This window comes from Ursus americanus, chromosome 2 (assembly GCF_024610735.1).
Source record: "Ursus americanus isolate L20-20 chromosome 2, mUrsAme1.1.p, whole genome shotgun sequence".
NCBI lineage: Eukaryota > Metazoa > Chordata > Mammalia > Carnivora > Ursidae > Ursus > Ursus americanus.
The window spans coordinates 102,482,586-102,504,451 of NC_142128.1; the positions used below are offsets into that span (position 1 = coordinate 102,482,586).

Genomic DNA, 21,866 nt, shown 5'->3' on the forward strand with positions numbered 1-21,866 from the left:
GCTGAGGGGTCACTGCCTTGGCAAACACCCCCCCAAAAAAAAGAGACACAAAAACAAGAGGAAAAAAGCTTCCCACTTCACTAGCTGTGCCCTAGGGACCTCAATCATGACAGCTTTCCAACACATTCTTGTCACGCCACCACCGTCCTGGCTTTGCCTCTGAGAACACGAGCTGGTCGTTTCCAGAGACCAGAGTTCACACGGCAAAGCCCAGGAGCCTAGACATGATTCCCGGATGTGCAGGGGAAGTAGGGCCACAAAAGCAGGAAGAGAGAAATGGGGTATTTCTCATCCCTCCCCAATTCTTCATCCCAAAGGAGCAGCAGTCCCTCCCAACTGCTTAAAAGCGGGCCGAGCCCTCCCGGGTAGGGGTCTGGGCTGGATGCCCGGCAGCCGTCGGGGGCAAGGGATGTGGCCGGCCCGACAGCTCTCCCACCCCAACTGACCGCCGGGCAGCGTGGGCAGCGCCGCACACCCCTGCCCCGGGGGCTCGGGGACTAGAAGTGCTGGCCCGCTCCGGGATGGGGCTCCGAAAGCGCCTCCCTCCGCTGCACCCCTGGGAGTTCCTTACCTTCGTTTTCTTTTTCTTCATCCTCAACACCCTCGAGGCGATCTGGATGGTGGACAGGGTTTCAGTGTAGCTGCCGGCGGCGGCCGAGATGTGCGCGATCATGGTGGTGCGACAGTTCACGTTCCCCAGGGACTCCCGCAGCAGCATGGTGAGCTTGCTCTCTCTGCCGGACAAAGTGGATTAGGGCTGCATTAGTGGGCCAGGCTTTGCTCTGGCTGTCAGGGTAGGACTTAGGGCCTCTACGTGGCTCTTGTGGGTGGTGGGTGGGGTTTTTTTTCTCCCCCTTTTTTTTTTAAACGGCACTCTGATGAGCATCGTCTTCCAGCACGGGGCTGTGCGCAGTCGGCAGCTGAGCAAGTGCTCCCAACACCTCCCTTGGCCCCGCTGTCCTGCTGTCGGGGGTAATGCTGAGTGTCTGCGCGGGCGCGTGGGACCTGGAGCGTAACGGGGGCTGGGGATAGGAAGGAGGAGGAGGATAGAACGGCTCGTGGCTGGCGATCGGCAGACCGTCTGCACACACGGCCCTTCTCTGCAAGCGTCTGCACGCAAGTGGTCGCCACATGGGAAAGCCGCCTGTCAGCCACGACCCCGCGTGGAAGGTCTGCATGTTTGTAACATAGGCCATTTGCAGAGTTGCAGGCGGTTAGTACCATGGTCTCTTACTCTTGTATTTGCACACGGCGGGAATGCAGTAGAAAGCATATGTAATCCTGATCACAAGTGGGGCAAGGCAGACATTGCCCCAAGCCTGCGGTCAGCAGCCATGGAACGAGGAACTTTTTAGAAAGCCCTCCTCTGGGGACTCTGCAGGTGCCGTGGAGGGCCAGGGCCCTGAGGGGTGATAATGAGGCCTGGGAATTCACAGATGGTGTTTCCAGGCTCTTCAAAGACTGACCTGGAAGAATGGCTCCCGTTTTTCCATTCCTACCCTTGTCCCCACATTCTCCCTGCCTTGCTCTTAAAGGCTTCTGCTTATGTCATCCTCGGCGCTCACCGCCTTAGCTGCTGCCAGATGTCATTTCTGCTCTGGAGCCTTCCCTGATCCCGAGGGCAGAGGCAGCCTCTGTGTTTCCTGTGCCGTGCGTGCATAGCTCTTTGTCGTGTTCGTGACGCCGGGTGCGAGGGGCCCGTCCTCACGCCCATGTGCCCACCACGTTGCCCGCCAGCCACCCCCGCAGAGCTCCCTGGAGAGGGGCCGTCCAGCTCGGCAGACCCGCTGTGAGAGGCAGGCTGCTGTCAGCAGAGGCTAGGCCTTGGACACGGGGAAACCACATGTGACCTGCATCAGGCCTTCAGGGAGGAAGACTGGGGGACGGGCCATCGTTTGCCTTTCCACCTGGACCCAATTAAGGTGTCAGTTCGGGAGGCCGGGCTCGCTGTGGCTCAGTTCCAGGGCAATTTAAAAAATACATCAGTGTTTCCCTTCCAGCAAAATCGTCAGTGATAAAGGTCGTGCAAGGTGAGTGTTCTGGATGGAGTGTTTATGTCCCTCAGATTCATAGGTTGAACCCTAACGTCTGGGGTGATGCCATTAGGAGGTGGGGCCTTCGGGAGGGGACCGGTCATGAGAGCCCTCATGAACGGGAATCAGGCTCTAATGAGGGGAACTTGCAGGAGCTCCCTGGCCCCTTCTGCCCTGTGAGGCTGTCGTGAGAAGGTGGCTGTCTATGAACCAGGAAACCTCTCTCACGGGATGCAGGATCTGCTGGTGCCTTGTTGGACTTCTCTGGAATGGAAAGACATGTCTGCGGTTTCAGCCACCACCACCCCCCAGTCTGCGGTCGTCTGTTTCAGCTGCTTTAATGGACTAGGACAGGTAGGGGGTGTGCAGGGGGTTCAGACCTAGCGGCCAACACTTCACTTCCAGCAGGCACGTCAGGGATGCCACCGGCACCGATGACCAGATAGGAAGTCAGGTCCCACCCCGCAGACATGCTGAGCCGCGACACGGCACCGGGGCAAGGCCCAGGCTTGGTCTTCCCCGTGTCTTCAAGTGGAAGACAGATCCCGTTCGGGTGAAGTTGTGATCCTTTGGGTCTGTTCTTCCTGTTCGTGGCGGTCGTGTTCGTCTAAGTGTCTGTGAATGGAGAAGTAGGGCACACGGCCGGGAACAGCGCCCCGCGGTGAATCAGGACGTAACCCTGTTCCGGGGGCTCCTGTCTCAAGTCACCTGATTTAATACACCTTTCTTACAAATTATTAATTCTATGCACTCTTTCTTTATAATAAAACACTGGCTGAGAAGGGTTTAACATTTTCCTGCCTCTGGGTAACATGAACATAAATTTCTTTGGCTTTCAGCCTCTCGATATTGTCCACTGTTTTTTTTTTTTTTAAAGAATTTTATCAGTCATCTTATGGATCCACAAATACAGCCATTTTCCCCACAGCTTCGTCACGCACTTTAGAGGTTACCTTATACCTTCCGGAGCAGCCTAAGGATAGATCGGTGAATGCCCTCTTCCTTTTTCTGGAGGAAGCATATTGATTCATTAGCATGGAACTCACACCAACAGCGCTCTAAGTCTTACCTGAACCAAGCTTCTCTAACATATGTCTTTCCTCCGTAAGGCACATGCCAGCCTTCTTGAACCAGGGAGCGTTGGCCACAGCACTGTGCTCCGGGCCACTGGGAACCGTGACCGCCAACAAAACGCGCACACATACAAACCGCTCCGCAAAGGGCCCTGGTTTGTAGGAAGAGAGACGAAACAAGGAGGCAGGGCATTGGCTCGCCCCACCGCTCCTGGGAACCTGTGCCCCGAGCCCTCAAAGGTTTAGGCAGCTCGCACGTCTGCAAATGACAGCGAACGCACCACTCGCGTTGGTTTGCACGTAATTCGCAAATATGGAATCCACAGTGACAGGGGTCGATGGGGCTCTGAAGTCCCTCATGTTAACGCCTGTTAATCAGGTGCACGTGGCTGAGGACACGCTCTGTTCACTTCTCTGTGCAGCCGCGTGTAAGTCCTTGGCAAAGGGGCCAGAATCAACACAGGACGTTGTCACACCAAACTGTTTGCCCTGCGCAGTTCCACATGATTCCCCATTCATGAGTCAATCACAGAACGTTTTTTTCCGAGTCCACATTGTTGGAAGAAGCCAGGGCATGTGTGTTGCTTGGCAACGAGCAGTTCAGCTCTCCTCGAGGAAAGCCAGTAAAACCGCGAGCAAGACTCCTTCACGTGGGTCTCAAACATCTCCTTATGGGACTGAAAAATGGTGGCTATAAAGCTTTGGGTTTTTTCCACCTTGCGATGATCTTTTAACTCAGAACAAAGACAGTTAAGTTGGGGAGGGAAGGTGAAAGAAGGGGCAGGGTACTAAAGGCTGAAAACTGTAGATTTTACTCAGTGTCTTTGGTAGGAAAATAAAGATTTGAAAGAGTTTCTAGGGCAAAAGGCAGCAGAGATTCGTCCGCGCCTCCGCATCGAGGCTGAGGCAAGAGGAAGAGACACTCGCAGGTGCGGAGCTAGCGGCCCCCGAGCCCCAGGGCCAGTATGGAGGAGGGACTTAGAGACTCGAGGGCCACGTGGGAGGGGTCCTGGCTGGGCAGGACAGTGGAGGCAGGAGGGGACCGGTGACAGCAGAGCCGACTGGGGTCTGGGGAAGGACCGTGCCCCTCTTTGAAGCAGCCACGTTCTAGGCACACATACTCCACCTCCCTCCCACCCCAAACGGCACACGTCTGTTAAAATTTTTGGGAAAATGTCTTGCTTTTTACCACAAGTTGACTTTTTTTAGACACCGCAAGAACAGGATCATGAACAAATGTTCGTAGCGATAATGCTAAGAGCATCGTGATGAGGACGTACATGGGCTGAGAAACTGGGGCCTGCAGCCCAACGCCGGCCCACCACCTGCTTTTGTAAATAAAGCTTTATTGGAACACAGCCCCGCCTATTAACAGCCCAGCTCTGGCTGCGCTGGGGCTACAACGGCAGAGCTGAATGGTCGCGACAGAGCCTGTGTGGCCCACAAAGCCACAAATGTCTACTATCTAGTCCTTTATGGAAAAAGGTGGGGGGGTTGTTTGTTTTGTTTGCCCTGTGTCCTAGAGTAATGGCACAGCCTGGTCTCGTCCCAGACACAGCACCAGGGAGTCACCAACCAGAGCACAGAGGTGGATGGTGATTTCTTTGCTAGTCAGTCGTCTCTCGCTGAACGGAAACCGGCAGAGGAACAAATCCCGAGCGTCAGCAGTCCCTCGAGCGCCAGGACGCAGCTACGGGCAACTGCCCACGTCACCTCCTGTCGCACACAGAAGCAGAGCCTGTCCTTGCGAAGGGGCTGTGAGGCCACGCATACTCACCCACTCACGTCTGCTGCAGCTCCTTCAAGAAGCGCCTGGCGAGCACACGCCACCTGGATGCAAGGGGCAGGGGCGGGGACGGGGCGGGGAGGAGCGGCGGGGTCGGAATCACAGAGCCGGCTACCCATTGAGGCGCACACACGGTAAACACACCTAACGCCAACAGCACAACATCTCACACTGCACGTGATATGCAAAGACCCCTCCGAGGCCGAGCGCCGTCCCCACCGTCACCATAACCCCCTGACCGCTAGAAACACCCTCACCCCCCCGGACAGCTAGGTCTGTCTTGTGGGCTGGGATCCTCCTATGTGGCTGACATTTATTTGCCCCAAACACCCCACAAAACTCTCAATTCCTTTCGGAAATGGTGGTTTGGAATCCTCAGCGTGTTGTCTGCGGACCTTCGGGGGAGGAAAGCTTCCCAAACCCTCCCAGCTGGCGAGACGGTCCAGGGTTCTGCCAAAATACAAGCTGTCCGTGTCACCTGGCGGTGCTGGCCAGGTCATGGCACGCGAAAAAGGCCTTTCCTTTCAATAAGCAGCGCCAAGTATCCTTCTTTTCCAGAAAGGCAGTGACAGAACCCTGGAGGTACCAAGTGGGGCACCTGGGAACCGAGTCCTGGTGAAGGAGACCGAGGTGGTGAGCTCTGGATCGCCACGTCGGGCGGCCTGCCCAGAGCCGCCCTCCCTTCGGCCCTGCTTCTCATGGAGACTATAGATGTCCACTCCTGTCAATTCATAATAATTCTCAATATGACGTGGAAAGAAAGGAGCTTCGTTAATCCAGAAAACTAAGCTCCGGAACGATTTGCAAGAGAAAGCCTCCTGTGGGCGGTGGGACCACAGCAGACCTATAAACCGCAGACTCGCACCCCGCATGCGCACGGGCAGGCTGTTCTTTAGAAACGGGAGAGCGTTTTCCTCCGAGCACTGCGCCATCAGTATCCGAGAATGGAAACCACGCACACGGGATTCTGGCAGGTGCCAGATATCCCAGATCAAGGTAACAATGAATATATCAATGCCAAGAAAATACTGGCGTCCCTCGCGTTCTTAAGGGTTTGACCCTGGAGCCACACGGCATTCTAGAAACCATCCCACTTTCTACGTATTTTACACCCGGAAACTGCTGGAATGTGCTGTAGGGCCTCAGGCAGCACCTTGACCTGCTACCCAAGAGCTGCTGGGTCTCAAGCCAGCCAGGAGAGTTCTGACCCCGCAGCCCTGCCCCCTGCCCCCAGGCCCCTGCATCCACCCGCCGAATGCCAGGAGGAGAGAGGACAGTGGAAAGGAAGCAGGGACGGAAAGGAAAAGAAGAGGTAGGTTAACGTCATGAACTTGACCTAGTTTGGGCCACTCAAATGGAACTCTACGCGCTCTCTCCCACTGCCTCCTTCCTATCCACACCCCATTGGTCTGAACATCTTTCCCTATTGTCACCCAGGGGGTCGCCAGTGACTCCTGAGGCCAGCCCAAGTACAGGGGACCAGGGTACCTCCGGGGGAGGGCAGTCCTCATCCTGTCTTCTAGGTCCCCAGTGGACACCTTTGGGACATTGTTGAGCTGCCAGACTGAACTGCGTACATCTACGGGGGGAAATGTACTTCCCTTGGGTTTATTTACTTGCGAGGGACTCGGTGGCCCCCTTCTCATGACTGCTTCACAGACATGCACACTTTGGGGAGAAGACTTTGTACGGCTTCTCTTTAGGGAAACCGCCTGCTCTGCGGGAGCGGCCTTTTCTCAGCAACGTCCCCCTCGAGAAGGCCAGCGTTTCAGGGCAGGAATGATCTGGTTCCGGCTGTGACAGAAGAACCAACAGCTGGGTATGAGCCACGCTATCCTAAAGGCATTTTCAAAAGGAGTTCCACGAAGCTAGAGTAGTTCCGACATAGTTCCCTTTGTGCTGCCGATGGCATAAGCGGTGGCGTCGTGGGCCACTGGGAGCAGGGAGCGTAATAAGGCAAACTGGACAGAGAAGCCCAGCTCTCAGACGGGACAGGGACTCTGGCACCCGCACGTGCATTAGAGGCGCCTCTAGAAGCAAGGCATTTAGCTGAGAGGTGCTGACTTCCCTCATCGGGCAAGAGCTTAGAGAAGGACCCTGTGGAGAACCACCCAGTACCCGCTGAAGGACCAGCCCGGTGACCCAACCAATATGGCGCCTGGTCTGAGTTCATGCTGCTTAACCTGAGACCCCTGTTGGTAGAGGGCCTGAGACTGTAACCACCGAGAGTGGTCAAGGTTAACCTGTTCGCTCACAGCGTTCCTGATTAGACATCACAGAAGGCTGAGGCACAAATGGCACCATTCTGGAAGGCCTCTGACACTGGGTAATACACGGGAGAGATGGGGGAGGGGGCCTGGGGTCTCCGTCGGTGCAGCGTCCAACTCTTGGTTCCAGCTCAGATGGAGATCTCGCGGTTGAGAGAGCGAGCCCCGCGTTGGGCTGCATGCTCAGCATGGAGTCTGCTTGAGGATTCTGTCTCTCCCTCGCCCCCTCTCCTGCGCTCTAAAATAAATAAGTCTTTTAAAAAAATACACGGGAGAGATGGCTCATCCGTATGCCATCCCGCTTACCTAGGGCTGTCACCATGGTGGCTCTAGAGCTTTGGTGGCAGTGCCCAAAGAGAGGCAGGAAAGAAGGGACGGTGCCCCACAGGGGCCTGCTGTTCTATGTATGATGAGGCATTCCTGAGAACAGGACATTGGGAATTACCGGATGGCAAGCCAGTTCACGCAAGCTAAAGGGTTTGCATTGCATGCACGGGTGGGGGCCAGCGAAGCCTGCTTTAGGACTCTAATAGTTTACCACGGTACACACAGGAAGACGGAGCCTAAGGAAATCTGGGCTGCACAAATCCATTTGACCCTGGATATCAGTGTTCCATTTATCTGAATAAGAGAAGATTCACATTAATTCCACCTCCTTCATGAGAAAGACCAACTATAAACAGTGAATAGTCTTGACAGAATATTTTAAGAGAAGTATGTGATGTAGCTTATACTAAATTTTGAGCTATCAGAAGGTTTCCAGGTAAAATCCTAACTAATCTGCCTCAAACTCATTTAATAAGACATACTTGTGGGGCACCTGGTGGCTCAGTCTGTTAAGCATCTGACTTTTGATTTCGGCTCAGATCGTGATCTCAGGGTCGTGAGAATGAGCCCCATGTTGGGCTCTGCACTCAGTGGGGAGTCTGCTTGAGAATTCTCTTTCCCTGTGCCCCTCCCCCCATGTACTCCAATAAATAAAATTTGAAAAAAAAAAAAGACGTACTTGCAGTGGCTAAACTGGTAATACATGGGTTCACTTTCAGAAGCTGAATGTGTCCCATGAAAACTTTGTTTTTACATTATTCACTTTTTAAACAATTCAAGCCTCCTCGTCTAGAGCAAGGAAACACTTCCATCTGGTCTAAGTTGCTGACCACTCAGAATGAGTAGACTCTGAATTGCTCGAGATACTCTCAGTTCTGCTCAGGAAAATGGACATTCATTCCAGGGCCATAGCACGCAGGGATGACATAGGTATTTTAAAGGGGATTTCTACAATGAGAATCAGAGGATAGAGAGTCCACTGATTCCAGGGTATGATCCTGAGTCAGGCTGAACAATATTTTGAGGGACGCCTGGGTGGCTCAGTTGGTAAAGCGTCTGCCTTCAGCTCAGGTCATCATCCCAGGGTCCTGGGATCGAGCCCCAAGTCAGGATCTCTGCTCAGCAGAGTCTGTTTCTCCCTCTCTCTCTCCCCCTCCCTGTGATCTCTCTCTCCCTCTAATAAAATCTTTAAAAAAATAAAATTAAATTTAAAAAACAGTATTCTTAGAAGCACAGAGTATCAGAGTTGGAAGGATTTTCGGGGTTGCTGCATTTCCTGGAAAAGAATTGCCACTGTAGCAGGCGATCTGCTCCTTGCCAGAATATTTTTAATGACTGAGAACTTACCAGCTCCCAGGACAGCCTGCGTGATACTTTTGAAGAGCCTCAGTTATCAGAAAGTTTTTCCTTACTGAACTTAAATCTTCCTTAGGCTTCTAACCATGGGCACGCACTGTATTCTAGGGGCAACACAGGGTAAGAATAATCCTTGTGCACACACTGGCCCTTCACATTTTAAAAGACATTTATCATATCCTCTCTTAAAGGTTCTCTTGCTTGGGAATATTCCACATTCCTTCCATTGCTCCTCAAATATTTGGTCGGTCATCCAAGCTCATACTAAGCCTGCCTTCCGCTACCACGAAATCCAGCACTTCCTCTCTGCTCAGGGTTCTTGTGTACTAAAGGACATGGCTTTGCCCGAAGAGGTCTAGCCTTTGCTCTCAGCCTCTGGGAGGTGACCTGTGTCATACCTGTTAGGAGGGTCTTCGTTTAGGGCAGGGACTGGCCGCACCACAAAGATCAACCGTAGGATTTAGGTCAGGGACTTCGGGCCGTGCTGTCAGTCAACGTGTAGACCGAGTGAGACCATGGTGGAAATCAATCAGTCACACCTACATAACAAAGCCCCAGTAAAAAGTCTGCTCACCAAAGCTCAAGTGAGCCTGCGGGGTGGCAATGCTTGCACGTACTGTCACACCCGGACACTGGGAGGGTGACCCACTGTGTTCCGCGTGTGGAACCCTATGCACCTCTTCCTTGGGCTAGGGCTTGGGAACCCTTCAAACTCACCACTGGTGTCAGAAGTGAGAGTGGCTTGTGTAAAGTCTTCTAACTTTGCAGCTGGACTCTACGGAAGTCTGGGGCCAACTTGGCAGTCTGTGCCCTGAAACCCCATGGTGTGGCTAATGCCAGCTAGCGCTTTTCTTCAGCAAGATCCTGAGAACCTTGAGGGTAGGAGCTGTGCTTTTATTTTGATCTTTCTTTTTATTTGGACCTTTCTGTACAGTAACTTGAACAATGTTAATGACAGATGAGCTCTAGGACAGAAGGGGAAAGGTCCTATATTTATCTTTACTCTTAGCATGATCGGGAGCTAAGAATGTTATCATCACTTTGATGGAAAACAAGACAAAACAAAAACTAGAAACAACAGCCCAGGAGACAAATTAGTAGATCTTATGGACAAATAGGAAGTAGGCCCAAAGCTTTCCCCTGAATTCACAGATTGCCAAAAATTGTGTATGCTAATGAGGCTTAAGATGCAGCACGAGGTGCTTAATGAGTCAATAACCAGGTCCTCGGCACTTACTAACCATGCAGACTGATCTGTGATAGGTGCACACTCATTATTTAATCCACCTGCAGGACCAGATTAGGAGTAATAATGTTTCTATCATTCGCTGCAGTTTATTTTTTAAAAGATTTTATTTATTTGAGAGAGAGCGCACTAGAGAGAGCAAGCACAAGTGGTGAGCAGAGGGGGAGGGAGAAGCATGCTCCCCGCTGAGCAGGGAGCCCGACACGGGACTCGACCCCAGGACCCCGAGATCATGACCTGAGCCAAAGGCAGACCCCTCACCAACTGACCCACCCAGGCGCTCCATGAAGTTTCACCTCCTTTTTAAAATTCATTTGGCCTCACAAAAGGGATGGAAACAGCCCAAGTGTCCTTCAACAGATGAACGGAGAGAGAAGAAGTGGTCTATATATATGGTGGAATATTATTCAGCCGTAAAAGGAATGAAATCTTGCCATTTGCGACCACACAGATGGAGCTGGAGAGCATAGTGCTAAGTGAAATAAGTCAAACAGAGAAAGAGAAATACCGTATGATTTCACGCATATGTGGAATTTAAGAAACAAAAACAAACAAGAAGAAAAAGGAGACAAACCAAGAAACTCTTAACTATAGAGAACACACTGATGGTTACCAGATGTGGGTGGGGGGTGGGGGAAACAGGTGACGGGGATTCAGGAGTGCACCTGTCGTGATGAGCACTGGGTGATGTATGGAAGTGTTGAATCATTACATTATACATCTGAAACTAATAGAACCCTGTATGTTCACTATAAAAAAATTCCTTTGGCCCCAGCCATTATTAGTTATCAATGCTTAGACATTTCTGTAGTCCAGTCCTGTTTTATAGAGCCACGACAGCCGTGGAGGACAGCTTTACTGGGGGAGGGATGAGGAAACATCTCAATTATGTTGCATATAACCATTTACACATCCCCTGGGCAAAGATGAGCTCACTGTACTGGGGAGAAACTTCGCTGTTCTTCAAGCGTGGATCATCTTCAGATCTGCGAGCCCGTGTTAACTCCAAGGCCAGTGATCTCCGCGGTAATCCAAAGGGGAATCAGGAACCGATGGGTGACAGAGATGGCGGCAAGAGTCATGTTGCCGTGGCGATCGAGAGCCCCTCCCGATATGCGATCACTCCTGTCCTTCTCTGTGGATTTTTAAACAATTCTCAAAAAGAGAGTCAACGAAGGTTACAAATGGAGTTCTTGACATAACGGAATCCTGCTCTTGCCTGACGCCTTCTCTCAAATCTTTCCCACTGCCCTCGTGCTACACCATTTCCCCACTTCCTGTGTCACCTTAGCAACACACCAACATTTTAAGAATGTCCCTGTGCTGTTCCATGAACTGTGATGTTTGTTTCAGGTTTGAAACATACAGAACACACATGCCGACGGGCATTTCGATGGCACCTCTCTCTAGAGTCCGTCCGTGGCTGTCCCTCGCAGTTGACATTAGAACGCTGTACAATCTGGTCTTTGAAAATCTCCAAGTGTAATTAGAGTTTTTTAAAAAGAAATGTGTTTACCAAAAAATGGCAGGGAAGCATCCAGAAGGATTTCATCTACTTTCCTGACCAACTCTCTAAGCAAAACCTGAAGTGACAGAGCAGTGTGGGTCCTGGGTGAATTATGGGGCTTTTATTCTCCAGCTCTGGAAGCCCAGGTGAGTCCCTCTCGTGCCACATTCCTTGGAAAGGCTAGAAAGAGGTCAAATCGCATCAGCCAAAGGGTCTGGGCCTAATGCTCACACTGGGCTATAATCATGGCTACCTCCAGTGTCCAGAGTTCAATTTAGGCAATTCCATGCTTGCTGTCTCTAGATAAACAGAGGAAATGCAAATCCGAGCGCTGAGTGGTCATGTTGTTTGCATTCCCTTGACTGCGTTCTGATCTTGTGCACGCGAAAGGCAGGGAAGTCTGGTCTCGCTCTGCTCAGTCACACTGCCTGGCAGCGGGCATCCTGTGTTGTAGGACACCCTTCCAGGAGAGAGGACATAAGCTGGCTCGTTATTTGAGGCCAGCGGTACAGAATATTACCTCGTCAGAAAGGATTCAGTCCGGTTCTCGGGACGATGGATTAGGTGATTAAATGTGTCCCCACCTGGGATGTCGAGCTCACATCTGTCCCTGTGCAGCGGCTTTTCCTTCAAGTCACCAGCGTGGAGCTTCAAACAGGATTCTGACTGTCGAGGGCAGGACGAGCCATTCGCTGCCCTCTCCTTCCACCCCTGCCCCCTGGTTCCTGACTAATGGCCTTGCCAAGACTCAGCGGGAGACACTGAAGATGGTCCCAGGGGAAGGGTGAAGCACCACTGCCACAAAATCCATTATTCCCCAAGATGGGGGACGTGAGCACGTGTCCCATGGGCTGCAGACAGGCATGACCCTGGTTCTGATCCATTTGTTACTTTGTTGACCGACGGTCTGGGAGGCCGCCTCCTCGTCGTATAAAGGGTGACTGTGAAGATGATCTGGCTGCTTTGGGTCTGTAGCTGGACAGAGTGAGGAGGATGCTGGGGAATATTGTAGATGCCTCCCGGCAGGGGGACTCGGGTCATCCCACTACCCACAGCTCCTTGAGCAAGTGTGGACTTCTGGGCCTTTCCTGAACCACGCGCAGCCCAGGAGCTCAGCCTGGAGTGCTGTTTGCTTTACGCCTATGGAATTCCACATCCAGCTCTATTCACTAACCCACTAATTACTAACCCCCTCCCCCCCAAAAAAATAAAGGAAAAGTCTGACAGTCCTAGCAACTCCCAGGGACTTCGTGTCCTTGGAAATCACTGCCCTTCCTCTTATTCTTTTTTATTGCAGCAAAATACACACAACATGCAATTTACGATTTTAGTCATTTCAGGTATGCAGGTGAGCTGAATACTGTTCCAGTGCCTGGACATAGCACACGCTGTTTTCCGTTCATCTACCGATGCGCCCTTGGGAAGTTTCCGCCCAGGGGTGATTGTGAAGAACGCTGCTGTGAGCGAGTATCTGTTTAAGCTGCTGCTTCCGATGCTTATGAGGATATACCCAGGAGTGGAACTGCTGGATAATACAGAAATTCTCTTTCTAACGTTTTGAGGAACGGCCGACTGTCTCCCGGGGTGGGTGTACAATTTCACAGTCTCACCAGCCGCGCCTGAGGGTGCCAATCTCGCCACATCGTGGCCAACGTTATATTTGTTTCTTTAGTAACAGCCCTCCTGACGCACGTGAGGTGGCATTTCACTGTGGTTTTGTCTGCAGTTCTCTGGTGGCTGAGGACGCAGAGCATCTTTTCGTGTGCTTGTGGGCCTTCTGTAGGTCTTCTCTGCAAAACGTCTATGCAGGTCCTCGGCCCGTGTGTGAAGCAATTGAATTTTTGCTGCTGTTGTTGAATTGCAGGAGTTCTTTATATATTCCGGATAGGAACCCTATATCGGAGATATGACCTGCAAAGATGGGCTCCCGTTCTGTGGGGTTTCGATCTCTTGATCGTGTCCTTCGATGCACAAACTTTTTGAGCAACATGTCAACATTCTTAGATTTTAGCTCACATTTTGTGGCCCCTGTGGTTCAACAACCTTCCAATGTTGCTTTTCCTATGAGAGGCCTGCCAATAAGAGTGACCAAACATTGCCTGTGGAGTTTCATGAAGATCTCGTCCAATATGGTTCTTGTTACTCGCAGACCACTAACCGGGAATAGCTGGGGAGAACTTGAAAGATTGTTGTTCATCACTGTGCCAAACTGCCCGGGGCTAAACTTCTTTCAAAATCACATAAAACCCACTTTTGGGAAAAGATGAGGGCAACTCCGTTGGAATGCCTTCCGGGTGTCCCCTATGGCTTAAAGAGACACGATCCCACAGTCTTCACAAAATGTACCAATGGGATTGGCTCTTGGCACCAAGAGCACGGCATTGTAATTGGAAGGAATTAAAAGGAAATTAAGTTTGAGAATGGTTTCCATTACTGGTGCATGTCTGAAGAGAAGATGTTACACAGAGGCCACAATGCAAACATTTAATTTTGAGAGTGAGTCTGCGAAATTTTAATGGGGAAGGACGTGAAGAAATTGCACATTTCTTGAAAAAGAATGAAGGAAGCTGATTCGAGTTTCCAGCAATAATTATTTTGTTTGCAAAAAAAGACTATGGTGACACAACAGTTCCATCTTTTACGTTGATACGTCTAATGGCAAATGGCTGCCCATTTCTTACATGGGGTTAATGTGGTTTGAGTTCAGAACCGAATATCTGATAATCCTGCAAGCTCCTTAACTGGGCAGTTTCTCAAATCCCACCCGTGACAAGAAGTTTGCAAATTAGAGTTCATCACATCTTCCAATGCCCTGTCTTTGTGCCTCCCCGCTTTTAAAGAAAAATTTCAAAAAATCTCAAAACATCAAAAATTTCAAAAGCGCTATGAAGGGCTCTCCGCGGGTCCCATACCACGGAGAAGGCCTACTTCTCGAAGAACTGCGTGAGATGGGCAGAGATCACTTCTTTCTTTTCTACACATCTAGGGCCTGACACAGTACCTGGCATAGAGTCGCCTTTCTATCAATATTTAAATAAATTATCAAAGGAGCACCTCCCCATCAAAGAGGTCTCCACGCCCAGCTTCCTCACTCCAAAGCACTGCCTGGGCTTTCTCCTCGTAGGAGCCGCAGTCAGAGTAAAACTACGGCCAACGCCAAGGCCTCGGGCGGAGCGAGTGCCAGGCAGAAGGCTCACGGTCTCCCCCATGTGACGGCAGGGCGACTCTTCCAGCCTCCCAGAGCATTCTGGAGGACACGCCATGGTCTACTCGGGTGTGTGCGGCCCCCGCCTTCGAGGACAGATCACAGGAGGGACGTTTACAGCCAGGTACAACATTCCCCAAAGAGGAACAGCCAGAACCAAGAAGCCCTCAGCTTCAACAAGACTCCGGCCAAATGAAGGTCTCCAGAGCGAAAATGTGTGGTCTCAGCAGCGCCTATGGGTTAAAAGGGCTGATAAAACCGGGTTGTAGAGTCAAGGTCAATGCCTCTGGCTCGTAGAACAGGTGTTCCACAATAGCACCCAGGATCTCCCACCGCAGGGAAGGGTCAGTGGAGGGGGCGGCTCCCAACGTGTTGAGGCTGACGGTCTTGTTACGAAGCCTGGAGCCGCCCCCTCCGAGAAAGTCTTATTCAGACAAACGGGCCTGCTGGGAGGTAGTTCGCACACCCGAGGGCAGAGGTGGGCCCTCTGCCGCCCTGGGATTGTAAACACGAATGCCATGAGCCCCTGCTCTGCGGGGCTGATCACAGGCGCTGGTTTCCCCACCAAAGTCTCCATTTATGCCCATTATCCTGCATCCTCCCAGTTTATGGATTTTTCATTCTTTAAAAACAAAGTCTTATTAAGACTTGAAACAGCGAGCTGGGAAGAGTTGGACAGACCTTCACTCTCGGCCTCCACGGTCCCGTCGAGTAGCTTGTGGGACACGCGCAGCGGACCGGGCTCCCCAGAGGACGTGGTGTCCACGGCTGGAGACACGTGTGCACAACGCACTTGGACTGGTTCCTGCCCGCACGGAGCTAGTAACGGGGCTCAAACGCTGCTGTTTCTCCCAGGAAAAGTGCAAGCTGCAGTTGTCAAAATCGGCAAGACTCACCTCTACAGGGTGACTGATCTTAACAAAGATGTCACGATCGATCTTACGTTAAACAAACAACTACTTCATTAGGGGAACGAGCAGCTCTCTCTCTGCGCCTGTCATCGGTGGGATTTGAGAAATGTTGGGGCTCTCAGGAACTCCTTAAATGATGACATTGCTGGCATTAGACATTTTTTAACTTTGACATCTATTGTCTGAGTTTACCTCCGTGCTCTACAAAAAGGTATTGGAATTTTGGAAACGGGTCTTTTACATTTCGATTACCCTTTGTTCAAAATAAGTTGTAAGTGTTATCAGGTGCTCAACAAATGAAAAAAAATTGCAGCCTTAAGACAAACCGTAAGAGACTCTTAACTCTAGGAAACAAGCTGAGGGTTGCTGGAGGGGGATGGGGTAGCTGGGGGGGGGGCATTAAGGAGGGCATGTGACGGAATGGACACTGGGTGTTATAGCCACTGATGGATCGCTGAACTCTACCTCTGAAACTGACAATACACTATATATTAATCATATTGATTTTAAAAATTTTTGTTTAAATTAAATAAAAAATTTTTAATAAATTCATTTAAATAAAATGAAAAAAAATCTCAGCATCAGAAGATTGTAATGAATTGCGTTATTAAACGAAAGGAAACTTACAAACAGGTAGGACCCTGCAATACATCCCTGCAGAGCAAGGCAGGAACTACGTGAATACTGGGCAGTAAGAAACAGCATAAAGGATTAAATTTTGAAATTCTAGAACTGTGCTCTGGAAATTGACTTGGGAAGATCTTTATTTATTTTTTAAAATTTTTTTCATGGGGGGGGATCTTTTAAAAATTAAAACCTAACAGTCTTACTGAGTTAGAAACGTATTCCACTCCACTGGACTTGCAGTGGTTGTGATGCCTATAAAGTCTTAGTTTCAACCAGACTGTGATAATCTACCAGGAGAAACAGAAGCTGCACTGATCAAAACATAGCTTTATACGTTGATACACACACACACAGACGTAAAAACACAGGCAGTGAGGTCAGTGAGGAAGAAAAACACTGTAGCTCTAAGACAGTACTAGAAAAAATATAGTTTTTTCTAAATTTTTTACTATGTCATGTTAGTCACCATACATCATTAGTTTTTGATGTAGCGTTCCATTGATTGTTTGTGCATAAGAGCACCCAGTGCTCCATACAATACATGCCCTTTTTTTTAAAAGATTTCTTTATTTGAGAGAGAGAGACAGAGAGAGCACAAGCACAGGGGAGGAGCAGAGGAAGAGGGAGAAGCAGACTCCCCGCTGAGCAGGGAGCCTGACGTGGGACTTGATCCCAGGACCCAGAGATCATGACCTGAGCCAAACGCAGATGATTAACCAACTGAGCCACCCAGGCACCCGAAAAATATAGTCTTAAGAAAGACACCCTCAGGGCACCTGGGTGGCTCAGTCGGTTGAGAGTCTGACTCCTAATTTCAGGGTAGGTCCCGAGACTGTGCCCCGCTTTGGGCCTACGCTGGGCGTAGAGCCTGCTTAAGATTCTCCCTCTCCCTCTCGCCCTACCTCGTGTAGGTGCTGTCTTTCTCGCTGTCTCGCAAAAAAAAAAAAAAAAAAAAAAAAAAAAAAAACCCATTGACAGGATATTAGGTATAGATTTGGTGAAGGGGACTAAAAGGCACAACGGTGGATTGTGAATTACTATTCTGCTTACTTTATATGAATGTTCGGAGAAACAATATAAAGAGATTAAAATTTTTTTCTTTGGTACACATGGATTTTTTTTGGTAAGAAAACATCATTGTTTTGAAGGTAATTTTGATTACAAGTCCACTAATATAAATGGATTTGTCAGAAAATGTTTCAGAAAATTAGTATTAATTCTTTTACTCTGAAAAGAGTCCCAGTTTGGACAGTAAATTATAGGGTTCCCTGAGGGATAATTTGGAAGACAGAGATATGTGTAACGGAATATAGAAAAGTATCAAGAAAAAGCAACACGGTAGTCTAGGTACCTAAAAAGACCTTCTTATCAAGTACAATTAAACATCGTGGAGACGATATTTTCACAAATCTTATTAAACGCATTGCTGAGCTTCTAAGAATAAAGAATTGTCAGGCCGAAAGAAATAAATGAAGTTGGGAACTCACCAGAACGGAGCAGAACATGCAAGTTTACTTTGACCCTGAAGATATTTGCCAAACCAGGTAATATTCAGCTTAATTTAATATGGCTTCGAAGAGCGTGGACAACAGAAGATGCGGCCGACAGCCTGCCCAACATGAGGATTTTAAGAGGAAAATCCCCTTGGACACCCGCGCCCCCCCCTCACCCTATAAAACGTGTGTCTTGAAAAACGGCACTGAGTAGAAAAGAAATCGTCCTGAGAATTTGGAATTGCAGGCTGGATTAATGCAGGCTGGCAGTTTCAATTCTCCATATCTGGGTGGTCCAAAATAGTTCAAGCTGAGGATATCATGTAGGGTCTCCTCAGCTGGTAGTGATCCCAGGCACCAAGCAGAAGTACACACAAATGCTAAAATAAACCATCTTTTTCCTTGGTCTCAAAGAGTTCTCACAAAAAAAAATGTGGATGCAACTGAACAGCCCTGGGGCAGAAGTACGCGCCATCGAGGCACCGTGAGAAAGACCCAGCAGAAACAACAGGTGGCCGAATGAGACGTTCAAACATAGATGACAAACAACAAAAAGTTGATTAACATGCTTCAGGAAATTAAGATGTTTAAAGAAACAAAATAAACAAGAATTCATCAGAGATGACCAATTTCTGCTTCTGGCCACATTGGAAAAAACAGAACTAGATTTACCCTCCAGCCTTAAACAACTAGAAAACCAAACAAAATATTAGCACAAAAATGGGTTTGGGATACCGGACAAGAGCAGTAGAGAAGGGGAAGAAATGATGGGAACCCCGCAAACGCCCCAGCTCACCACCCGGAGAGGCCACAGGACCCAGGAGGAGGCCCAGACAGAGCCAGGCAGTCACGCTATGGAGAAGGGGAGACAAAGTTCAGAACTTGGGGAGGCCAAGGTGGCTACAATTTGCAGGGCAAAACAGAAGAAAAGAAAAAGGAGAGAGCCGGAGAGAGCAGGCATTCCATGTGTGTTCGAGCAGACTGGAAAGATCTGCTAATATACGGGGTTGGGATGGAATCCTCAGAAGGGGCTAACAACAACAACAACAGCGACAACAATAATAATAATAATGCTAGGGTCCGCTAACAGTGGTTCCAGCTAGCCCTAGGTGCTCTGTACCCGCCCTAGCGAAGCTAGCCCCGAAGGAGCAAACAGATTCCACGTAACTGTGGACGTTGGTCCCATGGATCAACCAGCAAATATAATGAAAGCTAGAAAATACATTGAACTAGGGACAGTGAAAATAACTGTCATTATCAAAACTTGAGGATACAGACAAAGCAGTACCTAATGGGTCATGTACAGAATTAAGTGCTGATATTACAGAGCAAGGAAGAGAGGAAGGTAAGCCAAGGAGCCATCTTGAGATGGAGATAAAGAATAGCCAGGCAAACCAAAAGAAAGTAGGAGGCGGGAGACAGCGACGAGCAGAAATGCATTCGATGGAAAGCAAGCGTGCCGAAAAGAACTCACACAGCCCGAAGCGGCTGGGACAGTCTGGTATTGGCACGGGGGGCGAGCCCAGAGACTGACCCCCTCGCAGATCCGTGGGGATTCGATAAATGGTGCAAAATGATCCAGAGTTTACAGAGAATTTCTACGAACTGATAAACAAAAAAGAAAAGCAGCGCTACAGAATACCGAGCGAAAGATGTGAACGGGAGCAACAGAGAGTACTAACCACCAGACAGGAGAAGAACTCAGCCTCCCCAGTCACCAGGGAGACAGGAATTCAAATTGCTACGATACGCCGTTCAACACCCGCCTGACGGCCACGCACTTTTTGTATCAGACAACATGAGTGCCGCTGAGGTTGGGAAGAGTGGGAACCGTCTAGGCGGTTAGGCCGTTCTCAGGACCGTTCTAACTTGACCTGAGACGTCGCCGGTCACAGAGCCGGAGAAGGGGGAGCCACGGAGCAGCTCAGCTGATGCGGGTGTGCAGCTAACGGAGGCCTCGGGCACCGGGGGCCGTCAGCAATGGAGGGGGGAGGCGGAGAGGGCCGCGTGAGGGGTCGCTCGCAGGGAGGACGAGGCAGCAGCCTTGAGTGGAGAGGTGGCAGCGAGGAAGAGGGGGCAGACTTTGCTTGTTGATGATTTTGTCCCTTACCAGCCCCACTAGCAGGGGAAGGTCAAGTGCGGCCACAGAGATTTCTTGCTGTTTCTGTCGGCTCCAGGCTGCTGTGACAAAGGAGCTTTGGAACGAACCTCCCTTGCCCGATTTCTAGCACTGGCCGCATGGGGTTGAGATGAAGTTTAAAAAATCAATCACACGGGCACAACTGTGGGGTCTTCCAGGTCGTCACTCCAGTGAGTAAAATCTCCAAACTAAGTAATGCCTTTGGGGTTCTAGTTGGGGCCGTCCTGGCTGGGAGCGGGAGCCCTGCCGGCCAGCCCACGTCATGGAAGGAATTTAGTCTCTGGCTCGACTCACTTTCTGCTCCAATCTGCTCAGCAAGGCTTCATATGATGCGACTGCGCTACGTGCGCTCAGACCTTTAGGGAGCAGATGGAAATGCACCAGAAACCACTCTGTCACGGCGCGCCCCAGGGATGGCCACGCGGTCAGCCACATCTGTGTCCTCTGGATTCCGCGGTGGAGCGGCCAGCCCCCCGTGTGGCCTCGGGCCGTGGCACACCGAGCGAGGTTTCACCTCCGTCCCTAATGGGTTTCTGCACGTTCGCGTCTACTCTCTGCTCCTGGAGGAACGAGACAGAGGACGGTGGGTTTGATGCGGGGATGGCCGGAGAGAAAAGTGCAGCTCCCCCTGGGTAGTGCCCGCACGGAACATAACCTCGGTGCATGGGGGGAGGCACACTATGTTCGTGAGACCCCAAGAATGACGAGGCCAGCCGGGCGTTCCGGCTCACCAGTGCCACGATGAACACACAACCGAGCTCAGAGAGCACAGATTCTGAGCCTGAGCTCCTTACGTGCCGGGCTCTGTACAGGACTCCCAGGGGCCTGACAACGGCTCTGCAAGAGACTTGAGAGATCGTGGTCGTGTTCTCGCAGCGCGTCACCAAGCATCACTTCCTTCAATGAGCCTGAGCCTTCTCTGCCTCGTACAGATGGAGCCTTAAGTGACACAGGCAGCCAGTGCAGAGCTGAGGCCGGGGCCCAGCTCCGTCTGCTCTAACTCTGCGTGCTTTCGTCATACCACGCCCTGGGGAACGACGTGGAGAATGGAAGGGCGGGCTTTGAGCCAAACTACCCGAGTTCTAATCCTAGCGTCCCAGTTACTGCACCCGGGACAGCTGGTGATTTGCTAGGTCCTTCTGTGTCTCAGTGTCTTCATCTACAGAAAGGAGGGAACAGCAGCCTCTCCCTCTAAGGTTCACGTGACGATTAACAGGCGGTTCGTGTTGCACAGACTGGACTCGTGCTCAGCAAACGCTCAGAGAGGTAGCTTCGCTGCTCACGCTTCAGCACAACACCCACGGCTCCAAGACCATGTCAAGGGCGTCCTTACATGGGTCTTTGAACAGAGGACTAATGACAAGAGGGTGATTTGGACTCCATCCAGAAGGCTTTTAGAGGAATAATCATGTGGTCCTTTGAATTTACAAATTAGAGACTCAAATAAATTACTTTGGTGAGGAGCGCCTTTGGCAAGGTCAAATTGTATGGTTTTTATTTTTTACTATTTAAGATCTATTTATTTGAGAGAGAGAGCAAGAGCGAGGGCAGGGGAAGGGGCAGAGGGAGAGGGAGAGAGACTCTCGAGCGAACTCTGTGCTGAGTGCAGAGCCTGACGCAGGGCTCAGTCTCACCATGAGATCACGACCTCAGCTGAAACCAAGACTCAGATGCTCAACTGACTGCACCACCCAGACACCCCAAATTGTATGGTTTTTAAAGGTGGCTAGTCTCCTTTTCCAAAGGAAATTGTCAAGAAGGGTCTCATTTTTCTAGTAAGAAATCAAGTGGGGAGTGTTGCTTTTTCAGAATTTGATCGTCAAGCGCTTTGGACTGTGGATCTGTCCATTCCCTATGGTGGGAGAGACTCAGGGAGCCAGAAATGGGAAGGGCCT

General features: G+C 50.5%; 1 protein-coding gene across 2 annotated transcripts in view; it reads right to left on the reverse strand.

Moving 5' to 3' along the window:
- The window catches only part of KIF26B (kinesin family member 26B), a 422,711-nt gene that overhangs the window by 22,119 nt on the left and 378,726 nt on the right, over positions 1-21,866 (reverse strand). For both annotated transcript variants that reach the window (XM_045796283.2, XM_087859572.1), the window contains one exon: positions 572-734. In XM_045796283.2, coding sequence (XP_045652239.1) covers positions 572-734 — 163 coding nt within the window. The remainder of the gene's footprint in view (positions 1-571; positions 735-21,866) is intronic.